This window comes from Microtus ochrogaster, chromosome 8, assembly GCF_000317375.1.
Source record: "Microtus ochrogaster isolate Prairie Vole_2 chromosome 8, MicOch1.0, whole genome shotgun sequence".
Classification (NCBI taxonomy): domain Eukaryota; kingdom Metazoa; phylum Chordata; class Mammalia; order Rodentia; family Cricetidae; genus Microtus; species Microtus ochrogaster.
The window spans coordinates 2,107,328-2,132,260 of record NC_022015.1 but is presented as its reverse complement, the minus strand read 5'-3'; the positions used below and the strand labels follow the sequence as shown (position 1 = coordinate 2,132,260).

Here is a 24,933-nt window from a genome sequence, read left to right as displayed (position 1 = left end):
AGAGAGAGAGAGAGGACACATCATGGTGTATTGAATAGCAAATTCACAAGCTGTGTCAACTCCCTTGACTTCACACCACCAAGCGCTACTGCTATTACTTGGTAGTCACAGCCCTTGGCAAACACAAATTCTTTTATTCCAATTTCAATAACTCTCAGACCACACAGTACACCTCTCTCTCTCTCTCTCTCTCTCTCTCTCTCTCTCTCTCTCTCTCTCTCTCACACACACACACACACACACACACACACACACAGGTAATGTTGCAGAGTAGCAAATAAAGGGTTAACGAGGCAACAGGGTTCCAGTGACAAGAGTGCAGAGCTAACACAAAGAACTGGGCATCGGTGCAGTCCCCAAGCTGGTCCAGGCACAGAGCTAGATCTGCCAAAGTTGAAACTCTGAGGACAAAGTCTGGCTTTCAGGAACTCCTCATCTGTGGATAGCAGGACACGTGAACCTGCGAATTTAACGATGGGTTAATGGGTGTTGCTCCCGGGTGCTAGGTGTCCCTCTTTTTATATGAACCAGATGAGGATTCGCATCATCTGTTGGTCTGCTGTGTTTGATAAATTCATAAGTCGGCTTTGATAAACCCGTGTGCTCCTAATCGACTTAGATAACTCCAGAGGTGGTGGTGTTTTCTGTGTGTGAAGGTTGTTTATAGTCTTTGCCTCATTCTTTGTGGGGAGTCGGTCCGCTTAAGCCTTTGCGCCATTCAAGGCAAGACACAGGCTGAAAGCCTCTGCTCCGTACTATAGAAAGTAACGGAAGCAGGCTCTGTGGAGTGACTCCCCTCGGTCCACACGGTCACCACAGACCAAGCTTTAATAAAATGAACCAGAACGTTCAAATTGTAACAGGAAATGAAGCATGAAGAAGAGTCAGCTGATAATGATAACTGTGCTACTAGAATAAGATTGCAACTTAAGTATTCATAAAAGTATTGACAGTATAAAGGACAGTATCAGAAGCATGAGGGCCCGTGAGGTGCTCACTGGGTAAAGGCGCCGGAAAAGCCTGACCTCTGAGGTTTCCGTGCTGACCCCCAGTCTACGATGGAAGAGGAGAACCAACTCCCAGAAGCTGTCCCCATCTGTATGCTTTGGCATATTCACGCCTACGCTAACATGTACAAATCATATCCATTTTTAGACAGGTTTTAGACGTGATCTCTCTACGTAGCCCTGACTGGCCTGGAAGTCGCAGAGATCCTTCTGCCTCTGCTCCCCAACCATTTTGCTTCCAATTGCTTATCCTAAAAAATAGTTGTGAAATGATCCAAAAATCAATGCAAGAAGATGTACATAGGAACATCTTTAATGGCAAAAATATCAGGAAAACTCTGTTGTGTAACAGCAGAGTGGAATGGCTAAGCAAACTGCGATGTTTTCTCCAATGAGAAGCCAAGAAGGGAGCAGAATGATGCTGAGTATAGATGTGTTTATTGACGCTGAGAGATGTCCAGGGTACACAGATGAGTGGAACAAAGCAAGAAATTGGCAAACGTGACCTAACTTCATTTAGGGAAAGTTCACACAGCCAATAAATAAGTGAATGCAAGCAAATTAAAATCCCTTGGAAAGAGTTGTGGGAATGTGAGCAATATTGTGCTTGTGTTCGGTTTCTTTATTTGCAGTGCTAGGGATCAAACCCAGAGCCTCAAATGTCCCAGGCAAGTGTTTTGTCACAGTGGTCACCTCCCCAGCTCTGAATAAGTTTACTCTTGCATCCATCAAAATCATACATCAGGGGGCTGGAGAGATGGCTCAGTGGTTAAGAGCACTGGCTGCTCTTCCAGAGGTCCTGAGTTCAATTCCCAGCCACCACATGGTGGCTCACAACCGTCTGTAATGAGGTCTGGTGCCCTCTTCTGGCCTGTAGGACTAAATGGAGGCTAAATGTTGTATACATAATAAATATATAAATAAATCTATAAAAAAAAAGTCATACATCAGAAAAAAAGGATTAAAGCTGTATTTGAAAGGTTTTCCAGAGAAACAGAGTTAACACAAAATGATAGATAGAGGGATAGACGAACAGACAGACGGATGGATATTTAATATAGAAATTAGTTAACACAATTATAGAGGCTGAGAAGCCCCAAGATCCGCTATCTGCAAACTGAAGAACCAGGAAAACCAAAGGTATAATTTAGTCCGAGTCCAAAGGCCTGGGAATCTGAGGAGTTGGGTTGTAGTTCCCAGTCTTTGGGGATGGGATGCTGCCGATGTAAACCCTGTCCAAAACCAAGAGTCCAATGTCTATGAGTAGAAGGACATGGATATCCCGGCTCAAGAAAAGAAAGGGAATTTCCCTTTCTTCTTCACTTCTTGCTCTGTTACCAGTCTCAGTAGACCAGATGATTGCTGCCTATATTGGTGGGGGTGGATCTTCTTTACTAAGTCTGCTGATTCAAATGCTAATCTCCCCTGGAAACGCCCTCAGTGACTCACCTTGAAATTATGTTTTACCAGCTAGCTGGGCATCCCAAGGCCCAGTCAAGCTGACATATATAATTAGGCATTCCTTATGCCAGAGTTGGCAAAGTCATAGGGAAAGGAGAAGTCTCACACACTGCCAGTAAGACCAGAAACTAGTACAAGATTGTCTCAAAGGCAGTTCCTGCTTCTTAGCATCATCTGCATGCAGAAGCCTCTGGACTAAATGGTGAAAATTAGTTGATTTAAGTTGATTTCTTAAAGTCAGACTCAGCTCCGTAAGAGGTCATGGAACTGAACTTCATCTACCTGTTTCTTGTGGCAGAGGTGACCCAAGTACCCTTCACTGAAAGACAAGAAAGGGCTAGTGAGAAGGGGCAGTGGTCAGCTACTTAAGGTTGAGGCTGGGACATAGTACAGGAAAGAACCAACTTCTGAAAGCTTCCTTCTAACTTCCACAAGCGTGTGGTGGCATGGATGTTGCGTGTGTACACACACACACACACACATACACACACACACAGATACACACACACATACACATACTACACTAAAATAATAATAAATTTAAGTTGTATGCTAAAAAAAAGATGAGGGGGACTGGAGAGATTGGTCAGTGGTTAAGAGCTCTTGTTGCTCTTATAGAGGACCCTGGTTCAATTCCCAGCACCCATATCAGATGGCTCACAACTACCTGTCCCTCTAGGGGATCAAATGCTCCCTGACCTCGGCAGCCACCTACATGCATATGGTGCACATAGACTGAAGCATGAATACACAAGAGAAAAAGAAGTAAATTTTAAAACTAATTTTTTTAAAAAATAAGAAAAATAAAATGTAGTAAAATTTCTTATGTGTGTTGAGTAAAAAAAAACTGGGAAGTGATAAAAATGTAACAATAGGTTTATATATTAAGACATGTAGGTGTAAAATGATATCTTTTATAGTTCCATTTGCACATATACATATATCAAACATTATTAAGGAGGGCTGTTCAGAAACATGTGTAAAAGTACACACCTGTAATCCAGCACTCAGGAAGTGAAGGCAGGAGGAGCAAGAAGCTCAATAGCAGTCTAGTGCGAAAAATAAAATCCTTAACAGGGCCGCCATCAAGGGTTCAGTTAAGGGCATAAAATGAATATATATATAACACAATATATAGTATATATAATAATATAATATGTAAAATAAATATAAGAGAGAAATGTTGCAGCTGGTACTGATAATTGCTTTAAACTGACAAGTGTGTTTAAATCAGCTCTCCCCACCCAAAAGTTCTGTTCTTAAAAGCATGTGTCTGTGTATTAGATGTGTATGTCTGTGTGTCTATAACATATGTGTCTGTGCTGTATTAAAGTACCGAAAACAAGTATAGACTGAAATGCCACTAGTGGTTTTGGCTAAGGAATAAAGGTGAGTTTGCTACGCTGAATAAATTCTATGTAACAGGTCAGATACTTTCTGCTGTTAGATAAACCAATAGTCTACTAGAATCAACTGCCTGTATGGCCGCCACAGTCATTTTATTGTTTTTCCAGAATGTTCCAAAATAGCTCTGGAACAAGACCAGTGGGACCAGCAGATATCTCTCTAGCTTCACCCTTCTTCCCATGCAAATGAAGATGAAGTCTCCAACTCAGCTTTGGCAAAACCCTTCCCGGAACTCAGGACAAGGAGGCCTCCTGCTCCTCTGCTGGGGAAAGGAGGGGCAGCTGGGTAGCTCCCTTCCTCGGAACAGCAGACACCCAAACAAAAGGTCCATCTTCAGGGTGGACATGCTATTTGCAGTTTTGTAGACACAGGTGTTCTTCCAGGCCACTGGAGAACTACGGGGCAGGACTGTGCACAGCCAGGAATAGCTCAGAAGGCCCTTCTCTCAGAAGCCGGCTCTGGAGGCTGTTCAGTGTATGTTCTAACTATATTTGGCAATGCAAACCAAAGAGGTCAGTGGCTTAGCTCAGGATGGGAAAAGACTATTCCTGATTTATAATCCCTGCTTCAAACTAAGACCAAGAATTTAAGACTCCCTTCATTTCTTTCTTTTGCATGTAGTGAACTCACTGCTGAAGTGAGTATCCTTTCCAGCCTCCTGGGTTGACAGAAACTCTCAGAACCACAGGTGTAAATCACCTTCCCAAGCCATCCTTGGAGTCAGAGGACATTTGGGGACATCTGGCCTGAGAATCTAAAGGTTAAAATGATCTCATTTTATTTAAGTCTTTGTAGCATCAAAATAGCCTGCAACGCTTGGGTACAAATCCAGGCTCTCCCAGTGACTACTCACTGTGTGTCCTTGCCTGGGTTACTTTCTGTCTCTGAGGTTCAGGTCCTTATCTACAAATAGAGATAATAACACCCACTTCACAAAGAACTCAGTGAGATAAGGTGTATAAAGAGTCTAGGAGAATGTCTGACCCAAAGTGAGTGCTAAAAAAGGAATGGGTTTCTATCCCACCCCTAGTGTCCTTTCCACCCTTAGCTGTTCAGACAACCTGTTGGTGCTGAGGTTTCAAGAAATTGTCTGGTAGCCTTGGTTGATTACAAATGGCTGACACTCTTCCCACAGCCAGCAACAGTAGCTGCAGATAAAAACTCTGCCGGCTTCTCGGCTGTGGACAGGTTCAAGTCAGCTCACAAATGACTCAGGGCTGTTGATAAACGATGTGTTCTTGGCATCAGGAGGCCCCATCACGATAACCCTCAACACCTTGTGAAAAAAAATCCAGAAGGCTAGTTGAGCAGCTCCCAGAGCAGGACCCACATCTTCACGGTGACCTTTAGTTAATCCCAAATGCTGCACCAGGCTGGTCATAAGAGGGTCTCTGTTTGCTCCCAAACGTCTCGAGTCACAGGTTTAGCCATGGGAAAGACTCCAGCTGAGCAGCTGTCTGGGCGCTCTCAGGGCTGAACCACTGTAGTTAACTTACTTGCCTTAAATTCCCTGAGTCATAAGACTCTCTCAGATGAAGGTTAGATGCCTGCTCCCTGCTCCCAGCTGCCCCTAAGCCAGTGCCCAACCTGTCTTTGGCAGCTTTGCCTGGCAGATTGAAGTTCTGCCAGAGTAAGGTTTTAGCTGGAGGGCCCTGTGGCCACAGGACAAACGTTGGCTTAAAGAAAGAAAACCAGTGACTGGCTTGAGCCACTGCCTATGAGGCCAAAGGGGTCTCTGCTCTTAGCAGTTTCCGGAGCCCCTTTAGGCCACCCTGAACCCACCGGCACCGAAACGGCAGGATTGCAGCTTCTAGTCGTTTCTTATTCATACATGCCCTGTGCCCCTTCAGTGTCTGACATAGGTCAAAGTGAATACTTAACAGGAGGTCCTTGAGGCCAGGATGGTCTGTTGCTGCACTTGTGACCTACTTGCTGCCGGGAGCCTCGTGAAATTGTTCTAATCAGATAGGACGTGGAACTGGATGGGACTAACACTGCCAACACAGCCGAAGCCTTGGCGGCAGGATTCTTTGTGCTGCTTTTTTTCTGAAGCAGGAGAGGCCTCTAATCAGGATGCGTCTGGATTCAGATTCAGGACCAGTGCTTTTCATTGTGTATATAGGCTTTCTTCTGCAAGGAAAAAAAAATACCTGGCCCCATAGCTGGGGGCCGTGTAATGCCATCCCCAAACACTTCCATCCTCCAGTTTCCAGAGATACTAAACCAGGTAGAGGTGCAGGCATTTCAGCAAGTTCAAACGCTAGCAAAACTTTCAGGAAACCACAATAATTGATCTTCAGGGATTGGCTGAACAATCGGCCGGCGCCTCCTAGGTAGCCTCCCTTTCTGATAGTCCCTGTGTTCTGGGTTTTCAAGCTAAGGATCAAGCACATATCACAGGATACGAAGGTAACAGAAAGCAAGAAGGAAGGAAAGAGGGAGAGAAGGCCAAAGAGAAATGGAAGGAGCATGAAAAAGGCTTGGGAAAGAGGAAGGAAGAGGAGAGCTGGAAGGGGAGACGGAACAATGAAGGTCTCAGGCCCTGCGAGGCGCACGATTCCGGCTGCACGTCCGTCCCGCCCGCCTCCGGCCGGCAGCTGCTCGCTGCACAGCGTGTGGGCGCTGAGTCACTGTCTCAGCACAGGGAGCCCGCGTGCAGGTCGGGGGGAGCCTGGTTGGCATCTGCAAACTGCTTTTTTTTTTTCTTCTTTCCTCTTTCATTAAGGCTGTGTGCTGACTCCCACGTAGGAGAACTTATTAAATCGCACGTACTACTCCACCGCTCTTGAAGGACCACGCACGATGACCAGCAGGGGGCGCCACAGCCCCACTTATGGAGGTTAGGGCCCAATGAGGACTTGGGGCTATTAGCAGAGGGTTTCCGAGAGACGTGCGAACATTTTGCAGCGGTAAGCTTTTAACTTTAAGTCCCACAGCTGCAGCCTAAACTTTCTACTTAGAAAGCCTCGAAGATCCCCATAAGTCTTCAAACAGCACTTTGGCGCAGGTTCGGTGAGCAAACCCATAAAATTGAGAGTGTGTTGCGCAACCAAGAGAGTCCAGGCTCGCCTAACTACTAGGGTTCAGACTACCCACGCGAGGCGGTGTCTTGACTCCCACCCAGGACACGCACTCTGTGCACCCACATGGACAGGACAACAGAACTCGTAAGAGATAAGCCTGCGCATAACGAGATTCCCAAAACAAAAAGCAAGATCCCAACACTCCCAGGCGATCTAAACCAAGACCATCTTTCCCCATATGGATGAGCCGAGAATGAATCAGCATTGAGACAGTTTATTGGTTTGCTTTTTCCCAGATCACATATTTTATGTAAATAGATTATACGTAGACACAATGTTTTTTCTTCTTCCACAGGCGGTAATCAGGCGCTCTCCACCTTATACACACACACACACACACACACACACACACACACACACATACACACGGAACCAAACAACCTTACACCTCGCTGAGACATTCACATCTTAAAATAGGGGAAGGTGACAATATAATCGCTTTAAAATGCCCTTAATAGAATATATAACGTACAAAAATATCTCTATATATTTGAAGTTACAAAAAAAAAAACCTCTTCACACCAACAAACTTAAATATGATAGTTACCTTTGGCTGTACAACAAGCATTGCACTTTTCCTCGCTAGGTTTTGGAAAGTTCAAGTAGTGATGAGGCTTATGCCCCGTGAGAAACCAGTTTGTGAGCGGGCAAGGCAGTGGCTCAGACCCCTGCCCGAAGGGTGATGCCTGTAATTTTCAGTTTCTGTCGTGAGCCTGGCTTGATCTTGGGTTCTTCTGCCTCCCCTGGGGGCAGCCAGGCAGATCTCTGCAGGATTGTCTCAGTCCGCCCTGGGTGCGAAGCTCTCTGATTCCGCAGGCGCCGATGGGACACTCGCCCGACTGTTCAATGCTGCCACTGCGCCTAACTCCTAAAGAGCCTGGAGATGATTCGATTGCGCCTGGGAGGCTGGGGCTGCGTGTGTCTGCTCCTGGGAGGACACCACAGTCCGGGCAAGGAGGATATCTGGCAGGGAACGCCGGCGCCGGCGGCCGTAGCCATGAGCACTGATCTTGTTCCTGGGGGCAACGCCGTCCTTGTCTTTGTCTGTGAATTGGTAGATTTGATGGGCTAATTTCTGCACGGTGCAGGTCCCAAAGCGGCATCCAACGCTGCGGGAGCCCTGGTTCATGCTCTGGCGGTAGCGTTTGACTCGAATGTGGGCTACGCTCTGAGGGCTGCGGAGGGAGAAGGATAATTGAGACCTAATCAACCAGGGCTTTGGTCCCAACCACCTGGGACCAGATCCACGCCGAACCTGAGGGAACCTGCTCCCTCCCCCAGAGCTGCAGTCCAGCCGGGAAAACTCCCCGGGCCAGGGCAGTGGAGCGGGCTCATCTTCTGCAGAGGGCATAGTTACCTGGCTTGTGGGGTGCTAGATGTGCTCTCCTTGCCCTGGAGCTGAACAAGAGTCTGAGTCGGGACCGTCTTCTCATCAGCGAGCCCCGTGGGGTAGCTGCTGGGTACTTGCAGTTCCTTCTTCCCATGACTTAGCGCCCACTTATTCCACCTAGAAAACACAAGCAAGCAGATGCGTTTGGCATGTGTTCGAGGTGTCCCAGCCAGCTCCTGTATCCACTCCCTTCTAACCCCTCTGGGCTATCAGTCGGTTTTCCCTTATTGCCTGCTATTATTAGGACTGCCCCAAACTCACTTCTTTCGGAACTGCGAGGATGCTTCTAGCCGTGCGGTGTCTGCGCCTAGGAAGGCGAATGAACCCAGGAACATCAGGGTGACGGTAACCAGCTTCATTCTGTGGCGATGCTCAGATACCCTGGAAAGGAGCAAGGAGCCTAGTGTGAGCAACCATGTCAGCTGCACAGTCCTGGTGGAGCACGAAGGGCGGCGGCAGTGTGTGTGTTAGGGGTGGTGGTGACAGCTCTCTACCGGGCCCACTTGCTTATCTCCCCCTGGCACAGAGAAGCGCAGGAGGCTTTTGCACTGGCCGGGTGGGTGACAAGCAAGGCAAAGGAAGCCACTGTACAGTGCCAGGCTTCCAGAGGTTTCCAACTCAACTGCTAGGATCGTAGCCCAGAGAGGAAAGATTTCATGAGAGCTCCAACTGGGTGCAAGAGCTAGACTTGGGGCATGAGGTGTACTAGCAGTGGACACCCCAAAGTGATTTGCTCCCCTTGTCCAGCGCTACAAGTTTTTGGCCTTTCGTGAAGCCGCCCTCCTCCCCAGCGAGCTGGAGGCCAGCGGTCCTTACCTCCTGAAGGGATGATTTTTCAAGCACTTGAAGGAGACAGTCCGAGTCGTCCTTCTGACAGTGGCAAAACCCCAAAGTCCAAGACTGACAGCGATGAGAATCCAGGAGCGGTTAACGCTGGAGCTGTTCTGCTTAGCGTCACCAAGAAACCACTGAAGAGCCAGCACTGGCTCCTGCCCCTTTATACGCGCTCAGGGGGGCGGGGCCTGCTCTGCCCCGGAGCCCTCCCTTCCTCCAGAGTGCTTGTTTCTAATCTGATCAGCCCAGCAACTTGCCCGTGGGTATGGGGGTAGGGGTAGAGGTCCTTTGTGGCCTGGGGTCTCAGGAATCTGCCCTGGGAGATTATACTGGTGTGGGACTTCCGTTGCCTCAATTTCCTGGCATAGGGTTCAGACAGTGAGACGGGAAGGAGGACCAGAACAACTTGGGGTGGGGGCTATCTTTTCCCTAGAATCAGAATGCTGATCTGAGCTTTCTGGATAGAGCTGTAAGAACCTGGGGACGGGTGAGACACATGACTAACCTAAACCCTGGATTTAGGGAGCTGTGTCGTCGTCTCCCCCCCACCCCACTGGGCCGCGCCCCCTGCCGGCTTAGCACCTGACTGAGCCTGGACCCCTCACCTCTGCCATCAGGGTACACCCGGCAGGATGAGGCTCAGACCCCCTGACCGAGACTGAAGGGTTTCTTGATGGGCTAGCTAGAAAGATTTCGTAATAGGACAAAGCTGGGAACAGCTGAATTGAAAATTGGGGTTTGGAGAGGGTAGTTATCTGAAGATTCAGAACTCACATTCCAGTTTGGAAATACAGGAATAGCCAAAACTAGGAAGACAGTTTTGTTTTCCTCCTTGTAATACTATTATGCCTTATAAGGTTACAACCTGCGAGTTGGCCTGGCTGCCTTCATTCATCCATTGTAAACGTGAGGAGTGACTGACAGGGAGCACACTAATGCTTCACGTATGTTAATCGCTTTACCGTCGGCAAATCCCAGCCAGATCCCAACCTCTTCTGATCTTTGCACACACTCCGGAGCTGAGGTTCTCTTGTACTAAAGTGAAGTTCAGAGAAGGGAAGGATATTGATTGCTCTGTCACACCAAAGTTGGGAAGCCAGCGTCCGAACTCAAAAGCCTGGGGTGCCACGGCCTGAATTCTTCGAGCTGGGGGGTCACCATTCTCGTCAAGGGGGAGAGGAGAACTCTGGCCCCCGCCCAGAGATATGTGCTAATTCATGATGAATCAGTTTGAACACGTTTGGCTCCTCAAGATTCTTGAGTTCACTTACTTCCCTTCTAGGGCCAAACTGAGCGACAAGGCGCAGCTCCGCACGCAGGTCTCCCGTGTCACTACCCACCACCTTCCTGGAAGGTCCCAAAGTTAAAGACATTGTCTACCCCAGCTCCTAGTCCTCAGTCCTGGCGATCTGGACACAGACAAGTCATGCCCTGTTCCTAGCGTCCCAGGCAGACCTCCAAGCTTCCTACCCGATCTGCCATTAAGAGTTCTGAGCACCCAGCGCAAAGCCGGCTGGGCATTGTGTCCTTCGGACCTTGCCCACACCGAGGTCTGGGCTGAGCCTTGCTGGCTCAACCCACTTTTCACTCTCCAGGCTGAAGAGTGGACATTGCACCTGGGCGAGAAATGGCGGCACTGTGTTACTTATTCTGGGAAATCTTCCTACAACAGGAGAGCTGAGTTCCACCTGGGGCGGGGGGACAGATTTCAGGCTCTGGTTCTGGTAGGGGCTTGGGTCACGAATGTTGAAAGGGCTGCAGCTAGGCGAACTGGCCTCTTTAGGGCCTTCTGGGCCGCGGGACAGTCATCGCAGCAGCCTCAGCCAGGCGCTGGGGTGTCTGCACCACCGACCCCTGGTAGTGCACAGCGCTGCGGGGTTCCCAGGAACCCCAGCACTTCACCACAGTTTTTTCTCGCATCTGTCTCTTCCCCCTGCCCTTCCTTTCACTTCTTCCCGGGATCGTCTGTCGATGCAGGGGCTGTCAGTCCCTGAGAATATGACCTACCTGTCGCCAACTTCCCGCTGGCCACGTCAGGTTTTACTTTCATTTCCCTGGCCCGAGCCTCGGTCAACCAGGGAGGTCAAGGACAGCCGAGCATTGGCCCACAGCCAGGGCAAGTCTTGTGAGCTGAACTCCTTCTCACCAGTCCCTACCAGCCTTGAGGGGACTGTCTGCAGAGAATCCTGCCCGGGCTGAATCTCATTGCCTCCTCGCTTAGCATTTGAGGAAAGTCGGTGACCGAGGTTAGCTCTGGTTTGAGACATGACCGCCAAGTATGCTCTTAGTCGAAATTTGTTGTTATTATTATTATTCGAGTAGGATCCCTGTAGTCCAGGTTGGCTTGTGAAACTAAGTAGCTGAAGATGACCTTGAACTTCTGATCTTTCCGCTTTAGTTCTGTCCACTGACCTATGCCCTGAAGTCCCCCACATCCTTGTTGCTACCCATCTTGCCCCCTGCCCCCCTTCTTTTTAAGCCACGGATGGTGTCAACAAGGAAGTGAACCCAAGGGTGGAAGGAAGAATTCCGTGGCTTGGTTCCACCAGAGCTCCTGTGTTTGCACCAGTGTTGGCACTGTGCCAGGAATCCTCACCTGAGGGCCCTGGCATGAGTCTTATCAGCCTCTCTTCAACGCGCTGGCACTCCAGAGATTGTCGCCTGAGAACCAAGCCAATTCTTTTTTTAGGTGAAGCCCCAGACTGGCAACTTGGAGGATTTTGTCAGAAAATCTTCGAAAGCGTCTGTATGATTGTGGTTTGCGTGGGTGGGCAGCCTCTGCCAATGAGCTCCCCAAAGTGCTAGAGGGTGTGAGTGCTAAGAAGATGAGGCATTCACCATGTCTGGCTATCCACTTCTTCCTTCCCTTTTTGTGAAAATGAGTTAGGTACCTTACTTAATCACAAGTACAGGGGGAACAAATCACTAGAATGTGTTCTGGGTTCAAGGTCTAGAGAAGTGAGGCTGTGGGGTCCTGGCGGCCATATTTTCACAGAACTGCATCCATTCAAAAGCAGTGGTTGGAAATTCACATTGGGCAAGCGAGCAAGCAAGGAAGTGAAGGAAGAAACACGTTTAAAATCTTCCCGGCAATTAACAAGGATCCACTCTGTGTGTGTGCATGTGTGTGTGTGCACACAGTCCTAGAATTGTTAAACAGTGTTGATGTGTACTTGCTGTCACCAGACAGATAACTATACACACAAAAATGCACATAATATACATATACTCTTAAAAGCTTGCTGAATAATGGTGTTTTGTTGTCTTCTTCACATTCTAACTAAATTATTTTTAGGCCCTAAATCTGAACCCAATTCTTAGCAATGTTTGGAGCTTTTGTTTGTTTGTTTGTTTTGAATGTGTGGTTTTCTTTCTTAGTTAACAGTGTGTACGCATCCCTAACACTAGGATCGTCATACTCAGGTCTTAAAAAAAGTAATGAGACACAATAGATAGTATTACCAATGTTAGTCAGTAAAATGCAAGCCACTGTATTTTGTACAATGATCTCAGATGCCTCTTTTCAAACAGGAAATTTTATGATGCATTTTTATTCACGAGGCACAACATGCCTGTTAAGCCTAGGGCTTGTTTACAACGTTCTCTTGAAAACAAGGTTCAAGATGCATCCTGAAGTCATAACATCAAGTGGTTCACAGAGAGAACACAATCAGCTTTTCGGATTTGGTCTCCTGGGGATAAGTAAGACAGGATGCAAAGCCCAGAGAATCTTCCGGGGATCTGACTTCTCACAAGAACTAATGAAAATAGAGATTCTTCCCAGAAAAAAAAAACAAAACAAAACATGCACATGAAATCAGCTAAGTATAAAAAGGAGATGGTCAGGGGTTAAAATCCCTGGCACCAGATAACAGCACTATTTCTGTAGTTGTGACTTCCATCTTGTTTAGAACGGCAGAGACAGGAAGACTGTTATCCCCTGGCTTTGAGGCAGAGCATATTCATAAAGAAAAGCAATGCTTTTGTTCCTCCTCCTTCTCCTCCTCCTCCTTTCCCTCCAGTATGAGAAGCAAGTATGAGAAGCAGCTCTACTACGGAGCTGCTTGCCTAGCCTGTGCACAAACAGACAGATACAGATAATCTTTGCATGTGATAGAGGTGGATGGTAAACCTCACTGAAGCTTAAAGAAAGTAACTTGCTGTGAGATAAATGAAAGAGACCACAAGGATGGCAACAGGCATAGAGGAGGCTGTTCTACTAACAACAGAACTTGGGAAAATTTAGGAGGTAAGGACTTGTTGGAGGAGGTGTGTCACTGACGGTGGGCTTTGAGGTTTTAAAAGCCCACACCATTCCCAGTTAGCCCTCTGCCTCATGCTTGTAGACCAGCTACTGCGCTAGTGCCATGCTTGCCCGTCTGCCTGCCTACTTGCCTGCTCCATGGTCCCCGCCAATCATGGACTCACCCTCTGAAACGAGACTCTAGGTACATAACCAACTGTGTCTTCTGTAAGTAGCCCTATCATGATAACTAAGCACAGAGACAGGAAAGTAACTAAGACAATGGGTTTGAAAAGAAGAGAGAAATGATTTGGTGCATAGTTATCTCAAAGATCCTATTGTCCAGTCAAATTAATAAGATTTCAGAAATAAAAATGCATATTTTACATAAAAAATTTAAAAGATAGTTTTGAGGGTTGGGCATAATAAGCACTTCCGTACTTCTGGCACACAGGAAGTTGGGGCAGGAGGATTGTGAGCTTGGGCTATATGGTGCGATCACCTCAACAACAATCATAACAAAAGAACAAACAAAAATTATTTTGAAGTAGGGAGGGGTAGCTAAGTGGTGAAACACGTGCTTAGTGTGCACAAGGCAGGCTCTGGATCCCATTGTCATCTCCAAAATAACAGCCAAAGAGGAAACTCAGCTCAAGTAACGAAGGTGGTAGATGGTTTTGAGGAGCAGGAAGGGCAGGATGGTGGTAGCACCCAAGGTAGATTAGAATGCACAGATCTCCTCACCATCTGAACCCCCACCCCCACACTCCAGGGTGCACACACACTGCACCAACACAGCCAGCCTTGTGGATGTACGTCCTGTTCAGATGCATGGGGACCTGCGCCCAGAAGAGCCTGTGCCTGTTTTAATGTTCTGCTGTAGCTCTTGTGCAATTCCTAGCTTTTGAATAGGGGCTCCTTCACTTTCATTTTGCACTGGACTCTGCAAAATTATGTAGCCAAGGCCTGTTCACCAAACATGCAATCTAACTAAAAGCAGCCTATAAAACCTCACAGTGCCTATTTATACTGCAGCAACTGCAGTCACGGGTACTTCAGATGAATGTCGAGATTCCATGGTCTACGACACATTTCTTCGGTCATCTCCGAAGTTTTCTTCCCTGCACCCCGGGGACATAGTTCTATGTGAAAATAGTGTGCTTGGTACACACATTTAATTTTAAGACAGGGTCACTAGCCTGCTTTTTGTCTTTAGGTTTTACACACACACACACACACACACACGTGTGTGTGTGTGTGTGTGTGTGTGTGTGTGTGTGTGTATAGACTGGGAATATATATCAGTTGCCTTGCATATTCAAAACCTTGAGCTTGGTACACAGTTGTAATCCTAACAGGGAAGTGGAGTCAGGAGGTTCAGAAGTTCAAGGTCATCTTCAAGTTCTTTGAAAGTCAAAGGCTAGCCTGATCTTAAACATGTTTTACATACACAGAATCATATTTTCCAGACATGGAACTCATGAATAGGGGATGAGGTACGGAAGGTATTCTAACTATCAAGACGGGAGGTGACGAAGATGTGAGGGTGGAGTGGATGTGTGGGAAGCAGGAGCAATAGGGCTGAATGACGAGTGTGGGGCTGGAAGAAAGACCAGCAACAAGGGTAGCAGTCATTAAGCTTCTGGCTTAGGCAACTGAGTGGTTAGAGATGTGGCAATGGAGCAGGGAATTTTCCACCGCAGCTCTCAGTGTCCTTTGTTATGGGTCGGTAGATGCGATTTGAAGGCCCCCTCCACCCCACTTCGGTCTTGCCTGCAGAACATATGGTCAGATCCAACTTTCATACTGCCTCCCTGAACTGCAGTGGCTAACCACAGGAAGCACTTGAAATGACTGTACAGTTAAACCACTCACCCCACCGCAGGCCACTGGAGGAGTACGGGGTGAGAAATCTTCCTCTCGGGTAATCAGCTCCATTTTGTCTTCTGAGGCAAGAGAGATTGCCATCTCTCCAGCGTGTGCTTCCTCACTGCGCTGTATAGTCTTCTTCCCTTCCAGCTCCCAGCCTTCAGCAAAACAAATCTGGACTTGCTTTGTTCTTTCCCTGATGGTGGAAGATGGAGGTAGTTATCTTAGGGGATGGGATGGCCTCCAGCCAAACGCGCAATCAGGCTGCCTTGTCCAGGCTTATCAGTTTCAGCAGCCAGGCAGTTGCTGGGTGAGAAAACAAAGCAGAATTTAGTGGATGCTAAAGTGTTCATGTGTAGATAGGAACACGTAGTACCTTTAGACAGGTCCCTTAGGACAGGCGAAAACCTCGTTTTCAAAAAGGCCATTTAAGTGTCCACTAATCTACCTAAGACCTTAAGAGAGTAAATATACCTGGGAAGGTAGTGCTTGATTCTAGGTTTGAAAGCAACATTGATAAAGTGAACAAACAGATAAACTTGCAGGGTGAAAATGTAGCTTAGTAGAAAGGAGAGAATTACCTTGGGTTTCATTCTTAGCATCAGAAGAGAAACACCAACACTTGCAAATAGGATTTAAATAATATGCATTTAAAAAGCAAACGGGGCCAGAGAGCTGGCTTGGTGGGTAAAGAGAACTTGATTCTCACCCAATGAACTAAGTTCAGTTCTCAGTCCATGCTGGGTAGCTCATAATGGGTAGCTCACAAAAGTCTGTAACTCTAGGTCCAGGGGCTCTGACACCCTCTTCTGGTCATCACAGACTAAAGAGAGAGAGAGAGAGAGAGAGAGAGAGAGAGAGAGAGAGAGAGAAAATAAACATAGATCTAAAAAAAACATAGGAGAACCCTAGTACTAAAAAGTCAACTAAAAATGGATCAAAGGGCCAAATACAAGAGCTATAATTACGCATTGCTTACATAGACGTAGATCTTCATGCTCTTAAATTCAACAATGAATTTTTAGATATGACACAAAAATCACAGAAAACCAACAAACATTGGGACTTTGCCAAAGTTAAACACTCGTGAGCCAAAGGACAAGATGACAAGATAAAAAAAAAAAAAAAGACAGGCCAGTCTACAGAATATCCACAGAGTTTACATGTGATAGGGACCTAGTTCTCAGAGTTTACAAACACAACAAAGACAAACAGGGCTGGGTTGGGGTAAGGCTCCTAGAGATTTAGAAATGGCCGATGTATACAGGAAAAGATGCTCAACATCATGAGTCAGTAAAGAAATAGAAATCAAGAGCAGAGTAAAACATTCAATTAGCTAGGCCTGGAGGTTAATTCCACCATGTTGTTAATCCGTGTGTGCGTGCGTGAGTGCGTGTGTGCGTGCGTGCGTGCGTGCGTGCGTGTGTGTGTGTGTGTGTGTGTGTGTGTGGTGGTGGCGGCGGCGGCGGGGTGTATAGTAGGAGGATCCAGAGGTCAAGGGTAACAAGAGCAACAGCAGGAGCTGGGGAGATGGCTTGGGGGTTAAGAGCACTGGCTGTTCTTCCACAGGTCATTCAATTCCCAGCAACCATATGGTGGCTCACAGCCATCTGTAATGAGATCTGGTGCCCTCTTCTGGCCTGCAGGCACACATATAGGCAGAACACTGTGTACATAATAAATAAACCTTTTTTTTTTAAAAAAAAAAACAACTTTTTTTTTTAAAAAAAAAAAGAGCAACAGCAAAGATTATTAATTTATACCTATTGGGCCAGACAGTGGTGGCACATTCCTTAATCCCAACATTTAGGAGGGAGAGGCAGGAAGGTCTCTGAGTTCGAGGTCAGCCTAGTCTATAGAGTAAGTTCCAGGACAGCCAGGGCTACACAGTAAAACCCTGTCTTAAAAAGCAAACAGACAAAAACCAGAACAACAAAAACAAAAAACAGAACAAATCCTAAAAACAAATAAAAATAATTCATAACTATTATGATGCCTAGAATACTGGGACCTGTTTCTACTGCATGTGCTGGCTTTTTAGGACCCTAGTCCATTTGGATGCACACCTTCCTAGGCCTGTATGGAGGGGGGAGGGCCTTGGACTTCCCACAGGGCAGGGTACCCTGCTCTCTCTTAAGGAGGGAGGGGGAGGGTAGTGGGGGAGTGGGACAGAAGATGGGAGGAGGGGAGGAAGTATAAATTTTTGAATGGAAAAATAAACAAACAAACAAACAAAACAAAAACAAACAAAAGCAACCAGGAAAACAAGTGTTGACAAAAGATATAAAGAAGTTAGACTCTTTGTTCAATGGTGGTAGGAAAAATATTCAGTTATTGTGGAAATCAGTTGGTGGTACCTCAAAATTAAGCAGAATTACCATATGTAATTCAGTACCGTCCAATGGTTCTACCTCTAAGGATATACCCAAAGAATTGCAAATCGATACTCACATACATGCTATGTATTGTCATGGTGCCAGTACCCATAAAGCAGAAACAATGTCCCAGTCCACCAGTGCATAAATAAGCAAAGCACGGTCCCTACATACAATGGAGTGTTATCAAGCAGTAAGGCAGAGAGCAGTACTGATACTCCAATATAATACAAAATAGTACTACAGCATGGCTAAACCTGGAAAACAGTATCCCAAACACGATTCTCAGACACACAATTCAAGTTATATAAAATCTTCACAACAGGAAAGCCCAAGGAGCCAGAAAGCCAGTTGGCTATTGCTGGGGTCTAGAGAGGGAAATGGGGTGTCTGTTTAATGAATTTTGGGTGAAAAATGCTTTGAAACTAGACAGATGTGTAAGACTTTAAGACAATCCTGAATCCATTTTTGACAATTCTGAATCCTCTCAGCCTCTGTGCCATAGTGCTTCCCCTCCTCCCCTGGGAACCAAGGACCTAACAGCTACATCGCACGTACTCAGTTCCTGAACAATTACCCATATACCATATACGTATGCTTTGGTTCGGTCCCCTGGGAAATGGGGTCAAAATGACTTCTTACCTCATCTGATCTGGCAACAGCTCTCCAGTCAATTATTGGTAATAGCCCTTTCAAATAAGCCAATCAGAATAGTCAAAGAACAACTCCCCCCTTGCTTCTGTGGCCCCTTTAAAAGTAGACTGTACCAGCTATTCGAGGTCTCTCGGCTTCCTGAATGCTGAGGGACCCTGTCATGACAGAATTAATAAAATCCTCATGCTTTTGCATCGACTGTGGTGTGTGAGGTGGTCTCTGGGGGCGACTCCTCCTCGGTGTTTGGACGCTAGAGTCCAACAATGTGGTGATTGTCCAACAGTGAGATCTAGTAAATGGCACTGGAGTGTATATTTCGTTTTATGATATATGACTTTTATCTCAATTATAAAGAGTTTTATTTCATGTGTATGAAGGTTTGCATGTTCGTGTGCCACGTGCCTGTTGCTGAAGGAGGCCAAAAGAGGGTGCTGGATCCCATGCAACTAACTGGTTGTGTCCTGTCATGAGGATGCTGGGAATCAAATCTGGTCCTCTGGCAGAGCAGTTGCTGAGCCATCTCCCCTTATACAAACTTCAAAAAAGTAAAATTGGGGGGAAACATCCACAATTGTTTTCAAAATCAAACTAAGACAGAGTCATGTGGTGTCCCTTCCCTAGTAGCATAGAGAACACAGTGAGAGCAGTTACAGGACAACTCTGACATAATAAGGAAGGACTTTCTGTCTGGACTGTTCACCAGTGGAACGGGCTGTTTCTAGAGGAAGTGAGGCTACTCTTTACGGAAAAAGTGCAGGAAGAGCTCCCAGGGAAGTTACTGGGAAATTTTCCCTATAAGGTGTGGCTCGTGGTTTTATTTGCTTTAATTATTTTGAAAACCGACCGACTTTCCGTCACTGTAGTTATACTGACTGACAAGCAGCCATTTACAAATTTACAAAGAAGGTCCCGAGCTAAAGCATCCCTTCAGTTTCAGTTCTAGCCATAGCCCAATCTTCTCAGGCATGTGCTGAAAAGGTCTGGCCTTTTGCGGGGGGCGGGGAGGGGACAGTTTAATGGCACAAAGCTTGCCTAGCATGTATGAGACCTTAAGTTCCCAGCACGAAAATGGGAAGGGGAATGCTGGCCCGGAAAAGAGAACTATGAATCAGAGCGGCTGAGACGGTGACCCTTTGGACTCGAGTTCACAGCTCCAGTAACTAGCTTCTGCTAGTCTTTGGCGGAGGGGGTGTGTTAAGCACGTTAGCACCTAACTATGTGCAATACATTAAGGATCAAACCCTCAGTGAATGATGTCCTCGCGAAGATCATTTCCGAAAAAAACCCAAGTTCCGAAAACTTCAGTTTTAATTCACATACATATCCTACTACTAAAACTTCATGATCGTTAGAAAGTTGGACAGTAAACTAACCCAAGTGCTGTGCCAGCCAAATTCGAAAACATCAGTAAGGGATATATATAGGATAATATATCGCAATTGACTTGATACTCTCTAGACTGGACTCACATCTCCACGAACTCATTTTGTTGCGTGTTTGCGTTGAGCAAATTGGAAGTTAACACCTGCTTCAGCTACTGAGACCCGCTGCAAGGCAGTGAAAGTCAGGCGGGCGGGGCTCCCCGGGGAGGGACCGGCCCAGTTCAGGAGGATCCCGGGGATGCCCAGTTCCTAAGGTGGAACACAACTCCCTCGGGCGCTCAGAGGAAAGCCCAAGTCGACCGCCCCCGGCCCAGGCAGCTCTGAAACCATAGGCGCCTCTGAGGATTGCGCAAGTCTTTCCCTCCCCCGCCTGCTCGGTGGCATGTTTCTAAAATTCCCATCTGCACAACATAAACAGGAAACGTGCAGCAAAAAGCCTTGGCGGTGCAAATTCCAAGCTTCCAGCGAGGGCGGGAGAATCTCCTCCGGGCTGCCAGTGGTAACAAGCAGCAAAAAAGAGTAAACTTTCGAAGTGACCCCGCGCCCCTTCGCTCGCTTTTCCCCCTAACTGCAAAAGGGAGAGAAGGCGGAAGGAAGGACCCCAGCTCCAGGAAAATAAAGACTAGGGGAGGGGGGGCGTTGGGGCAGCAGCCCGGCTCTAAGCGCGCTGCCTCCTCGGCGGCGGCGCGTGGCGAGGCCGCGCCCGACCGCCCACTTCCCGGGCCGCGTGTCCCAGCGGCCTCGGAGCGCCGCGTGGGCTCGCGAACGCCGGGCACCGGGTCGCCGAGTCCTCTCGGGTGGGGCGGGGGAGGGGCGGGCACGAGGTGCGGCGCAGGCGCAGTGCGCGCCTCGGTTGTCAAACATGGCTGAAGCGCCGCTGCTACCGCTACAGCCGCTCAAGGGAAAATGCTGAGCTCGCCCGGGCCTGGTGGGCGGCGGCGGCGAGGGCGGCGACGGGAACCCGCTTCCCGGGCGCGGCGGCGGCGGTCATGGCTCGGCTGGCCGACTACTTCATTGTGGTAGGCTACGACCACGAGAAGCCAGGTAAGGGTGTGGGGCGGCGCCGCCCCCGGGCTTCGCCTCCGCCCCCGGCAGCCGTCCAGTGGGCTCCGCGGGGCCGGGCGTCGAGGCCGGGAGGCGGGGAGGCGGGAGGGCCGGGTCCCGCGGTGCTGGAGCAGTGGGTGGACTGGGGTCGGGCCTTCGCCGTGCGGGCGAGCCTGGCTGGCGGTGGGCGTGTGTCAGGGGACCGCGGGAAGGCGGTCGCGGGCCTAGTTCGTGGCAGTGCGGCCGGGGGCTGGGGGGCTGGGTCGGTGGAGAGCCTGCCCGCGCGGCGCCACGCTCTTCTGTGGCGGCTGCGGGCGCCCGGGACCGCGCCCTCATGCCGGCGGCGTTGGGAGGGCGGGAGCACACTGTGCGGAGTTCCTAGGAGTCCACTTGTGTCCTGCATCCTGAGTAAGAGTGACGCTGGGGGCCGTCCTCCCGGAGAGGAAGTGCCGAGAGTCCAGCGCTGCCGCCCGCCCTCTGGGGGGCCATGCACCTCCCGGCCGAAGGCCCAGTGCTAGGAAAGGCCAGAGGATCCGTGCGTGCACTGAGAAACATTTCTAGGAAATTCTTTCAGGACTTAGGTGCCGGCGTTCCGGAACGAAGTGATTCTCTTAAGATACCCAGCCACCCACTTGCAGGTGCCCTCGCTGAGCTTTCATGCATTTTGATTGTTCTCCCCAGTCGTCAGAGAATTCCTCGCAAGGAACAATTTGGCAGATGCATTGCTTTTTATACTTTTGATTGATGGACGTGCACAACCAGGGGGTATACAGGGTTCACGCACGTTTATTTTCGTCTTTGTATCTCTTTGCGTTGCTATATTATAGCTAAGCGGGATGTAATAACAAGGTGAGCTAGGGAAGCCCTTCTCCTTCAGGGTAATTCCAGTTTCAGATTTGGAAGGAAGTTTAGATACCAGCTCTCCAGCCTCTTCCTTGGTCCAGGAGGTGCTAAGTTGTGTTTTGTGGCTGGCTAGTCGTTGATAGCGCCAGCGTACCATTCTATCCACCTCTTTTTTTATTACTCATCCTCATTATTTCAGAGGAGGGATCCTTCACAGTTTTTGTTTCTCACTACTACCTGGTTGAGGTCACTTAAGAGAACTGTTTGCTGATAGGTGAGATGCCTCAGCCGACAAAGGCTTTTGCTAGGCAAGCCTGGAGACCTGTGTTCGACCCCCGAAGTCACGAAAAGGTGGAAGGCAGGGACTCATGGCCCAGAGTTGTCTTCTGACTTTCAGAGGTGTGCGCTCGTATGCGTGCCCCATCCCACCCCATCATAAGCACACACACTAAATAAAAAGAAGGCATTAGGCTGTATTTAGAGAATCTTCGGGCTGCTCCAAAATGTCATGTCATTTCTTAGTAATTTTTCAGCCTCTTACCCAGATGACATAGTCTGTTATGCAGACCGACTGTGGAGAATCAGTCTTGTTTTTAACCTAGTTTTGAGTTACATTGTTCTTTCCCCCACAACAATTTTATCTTATTTTATTTTATGTTATGTTATGTTTTTGGGACAAGGTCTTTTTTACAGAGCCCTGGCTGTCCGGGAACTCCCTATGTAGACCAGGCTGGCTTTGAACTCACAGAGCTCCATTTGCCTCTGCCTCTAGAGTGCTGAAATTAAAGACCATGCCCAACTCTCCCCCCCACACACAACAATTTTGAAACAATAACAAATGAAAAAAGTTGCAAGTATGGCACACAGTTGCTGCTGTTCTGTTTTATTGTTTTGAATATTTTGAGAGGAAGCTGCTGACCTTATGCCCTGTCACTCAGAATGGTGTAGTGTGAATTTTATACAGACAACATTGTCGTACACGATGACAGTGCAGTTATCAAAGCAGGACATTCACACTGCCTCAGTATCGCACTCAGCATGGGTGGTGTCCATTGTGCGGTTAATCATAACTGGCAGGAGTCGTTGGTACAGTTCAGTTTGCATCATTCCCTTGTTTCTTTAGCCTCCCTCTTTCAGCATGGAACAGTTCCCTCATCTCTTCTTGAACTTGTCACTTTTGAAGATTGCCGGACAGCTATTTTTGTAGAATATCTCTCAATTTGAAGCCTCTGTGTGCTCATAGTTGGATACATACATGTGGGCAAGTAATGGTCACTGTCTTTCAAGCTGGTGCACACTTTGACTTTGGTTACTTGTAATCAGTGTCTGCCAGGCTTTTCTTTTCTTAAACATAGTTTTTAATTGACTCTTTGGGAATTTTATATCATGTACCCCAACCCCTCTCATTTTCCAGTCCCACCACATCTGCCCCTCATCCCCGTAGTGTCCCTCCAAAAGAAAATTAAAAAATATTAATTAAAAACAAAACAAACAAAAATTCTCTTCAATTCTCCACCTTTCCCACCTCTCCAGCCCTTCTCCATTTGTCATGGTGGCATTAGGAGCTTCAGTGTGTCACGCAGCACAACCCTTTGTCCATTCAGCTTTACTTGCGAATGTTCATTGTCATGTTGTTGGTCTGGCTCAAGGACCGTGGCTTCTGGTACACCATCAATGCTCTGTCCTCATGGAAACTCCTCTCAAATATCCTGCTGTTGCCTGAGTCACTGGAGATCTTGTGGTTATGGGTCCACAGGCCGAGCCCCTTCACACACCCCGGCAGGTCATAGATGGGGTGGATGTTGTGGTGGGCCAACTCAAAGTCCTGGATGTTGGTCAGGCTAAGCTGCTGGGCCCGCCCCCTCAGGCACAGGACAGAGCCAGCTCTTCTACCATTGGGGCCAGCTCCTTCATTCCTGTGATGAGGGGCGGGGTCAGCTCTTCTGTGGTCAGAGAGGATCAGCTCTCTGAGGGCCATCTGCCAGGCTTTTCTACTACAGAGTTGATCCTTCTTTTCAATGAGTACCTCATTAGGATTTTAATGGATTTGTCATACACTTACATCAATATGGATTCATGATTTATGTGTCTTTTGTAGTGGATTGTACTGCTATTGTTTGCTTTAGTCAGCTGGGGTTATTATAACCAGGTACTGCCAGCAAATATGAGGTCTAGTCAGAAGGATGCTTGCATACAGCCATACTCTCACTTTAACTTCAGTGGCCTAAAGGGCCACGTGAGCTTTATAGGAGCTCTTTAATAGGGAATGAAACTATTTATGAGGACACCAACCCCATGACCTGAGTACTTCCCAAAGATCCCATCTACTTCTGTTACTTTGAGTGTTAGGATTTCAACATAGGAATTTTGGGAGGACACAGATATGTAGACCATTTATTTTGATGTTTAAATTGTTTTGCTGTTTGACCCCTGAGAGCTCATGTATTTGGCTTCTGTGTCCTTTCTGTGTCCCCATCATTCTTGAGGATCATTACTCTTTTTTTCATCATTACTTTTTGACATGTTCCTGGCACATGCACGCGCGCGCGCGCGCACACACACACACACACACACACACACACACACACACACCTCTTTTGTGGTGCTAAGGCCCTGACGTGGGGTCACTTACATGATAAGCCAGTGTTCTGTCATTGAGCTACATGCATTCTTAGTGCTCCTGGATTATTTTGCACTTCCTTGTCTTGGCCCTGGAATCAACTATTTTTCTAGGGGGTCCCTGCTTTCTCCCAGTGAAGGTTAATTTTCAGTGCTAACATTTTTATTACTATTGGGTTATAACTATTCCCAGGTCCTCTTCATGGTTGAAATTGGAGGTTCTATTTATGTATAGATACACACATATCTATATTTCTGTCTCTGTATTTCAGTGTATACATTGAAAACTATGAACTCACTCTAGTACCTCTGACTTCAGCCTAACAATCTAGCATTTGCCTTTCTTATGTTGTAATGATCTTCTCAAACATGAGAAATTGGGATTCATTATCCTTCACATACACACACACTTTGTTTTTTGTTGTTGTTTATAAACCACTCCTTTCCTCTCCATGCTGAGGCTATTTCTTCATTCCATATCCTCTTCCCTCACCTCCAGCCCTGATGGATCTCAGAGCCTATATCAGGATGCCACGACACAGGGTTCCTCTCTTACTTGTGCTCTGACTCCTTGTGTTGGCGTCTTCCCTTATGTGCACACCCTTCACATTCTGCCCAGACTCTGACTTCCCACTCAAGGTTGTTCCCTTGTGAAGGCAACCTCCTCACTCTCACTTCCTCTGCACCTCAGTGCTCCAGGCCAGTTTGCTTCACCTGCTTTG

At 47.7% G+C, this 24,933-nt stretch overlaps 2 protein-coding genes across 2 annotated transcripts in view; one reads left to right on the top strand and one right to left on the bottom strand.

The window, feature by feature from the left end:
• Nucleotides 1–7,167: 7,167 nt before the first annotated feature.
• On the bottom strand, nucleotides 7,168–9,303 carry Adm (adrenomedullin). The gene is made up of 4 exons (XM_005350992.2): nucleotides 9,165–9,303; nucleotides 8,610–8,729; nucleotides 8,316–8,465; nucleotides 7,168–8,133 (listed from the first exon to the last, which is right to left on the bottom strand). The coding sequence occupies exons 2-4, from the start codon at nucleotides 8,705–8,707 to the stop codon at nucleotides 7,827–7,829; spliced, it is 555 nt and encodes a 184-aa protein (XP_005351049.1). The 5' UTR covers nucleotides 8,708–8,729; nucleotides 9,165–9,303; the 3' UTR covers nucleotides 7,168–7,826.
• Nucleotides 9,304–19,664: 10,361 nt separating this feature from the next.
• Nucleotides 19,665–24,933, top strand: part of Sbf2 (SET binding factor 2) — a 412,779-nt gene continuing 407,510 nt past the window's right edge. The window contains exons 1-3 of the mRNA XM_026781117.1: nucleotides 19,665–19,686; nucleotides 20,124–20,237; nucleotides 20,369–20,749. Coding sequence (XP_026636918.1) covers nucleotides 19,665–19,686; nucleotides 20,124–20,237; nucleotides 20,369–20,749 — 517 coding nt within the window. The remainder of the gene's footprint in view (nucleotides 19,687–20,123; nucleotides 20,238–20,368; nucleotides 20,750–24,933) is intronic.

What these genes read in the sequence shown, in the direction of transcription:
- Adm (XM_005350992.2), bottom strand. Translation starts at nt 8,707, where the DNA reads ATGAAGCTGGTTACCGTCACCCTGATGTTCCTGGGTTCATTCGCCTTC. An exon ending in TCCTCGCAGTTCCGAAAGAA is followed by an intron (nt 8,466 to 8,609) that starts GTGAGTTTGGGG and finishes TGTGTTTTCTAG; the next exon opens with GTGGAATAAGTGGGCGCTAA. An exon ending in TCTAGCACCCCACAAGCCAG is followed by an intron (nt 8,134 to 8,315) that starts GTAACTATGCCC and finishes CTCCCTCCGCAG; the next exon opens with CCCTCAGAGCGTAGCCCACA.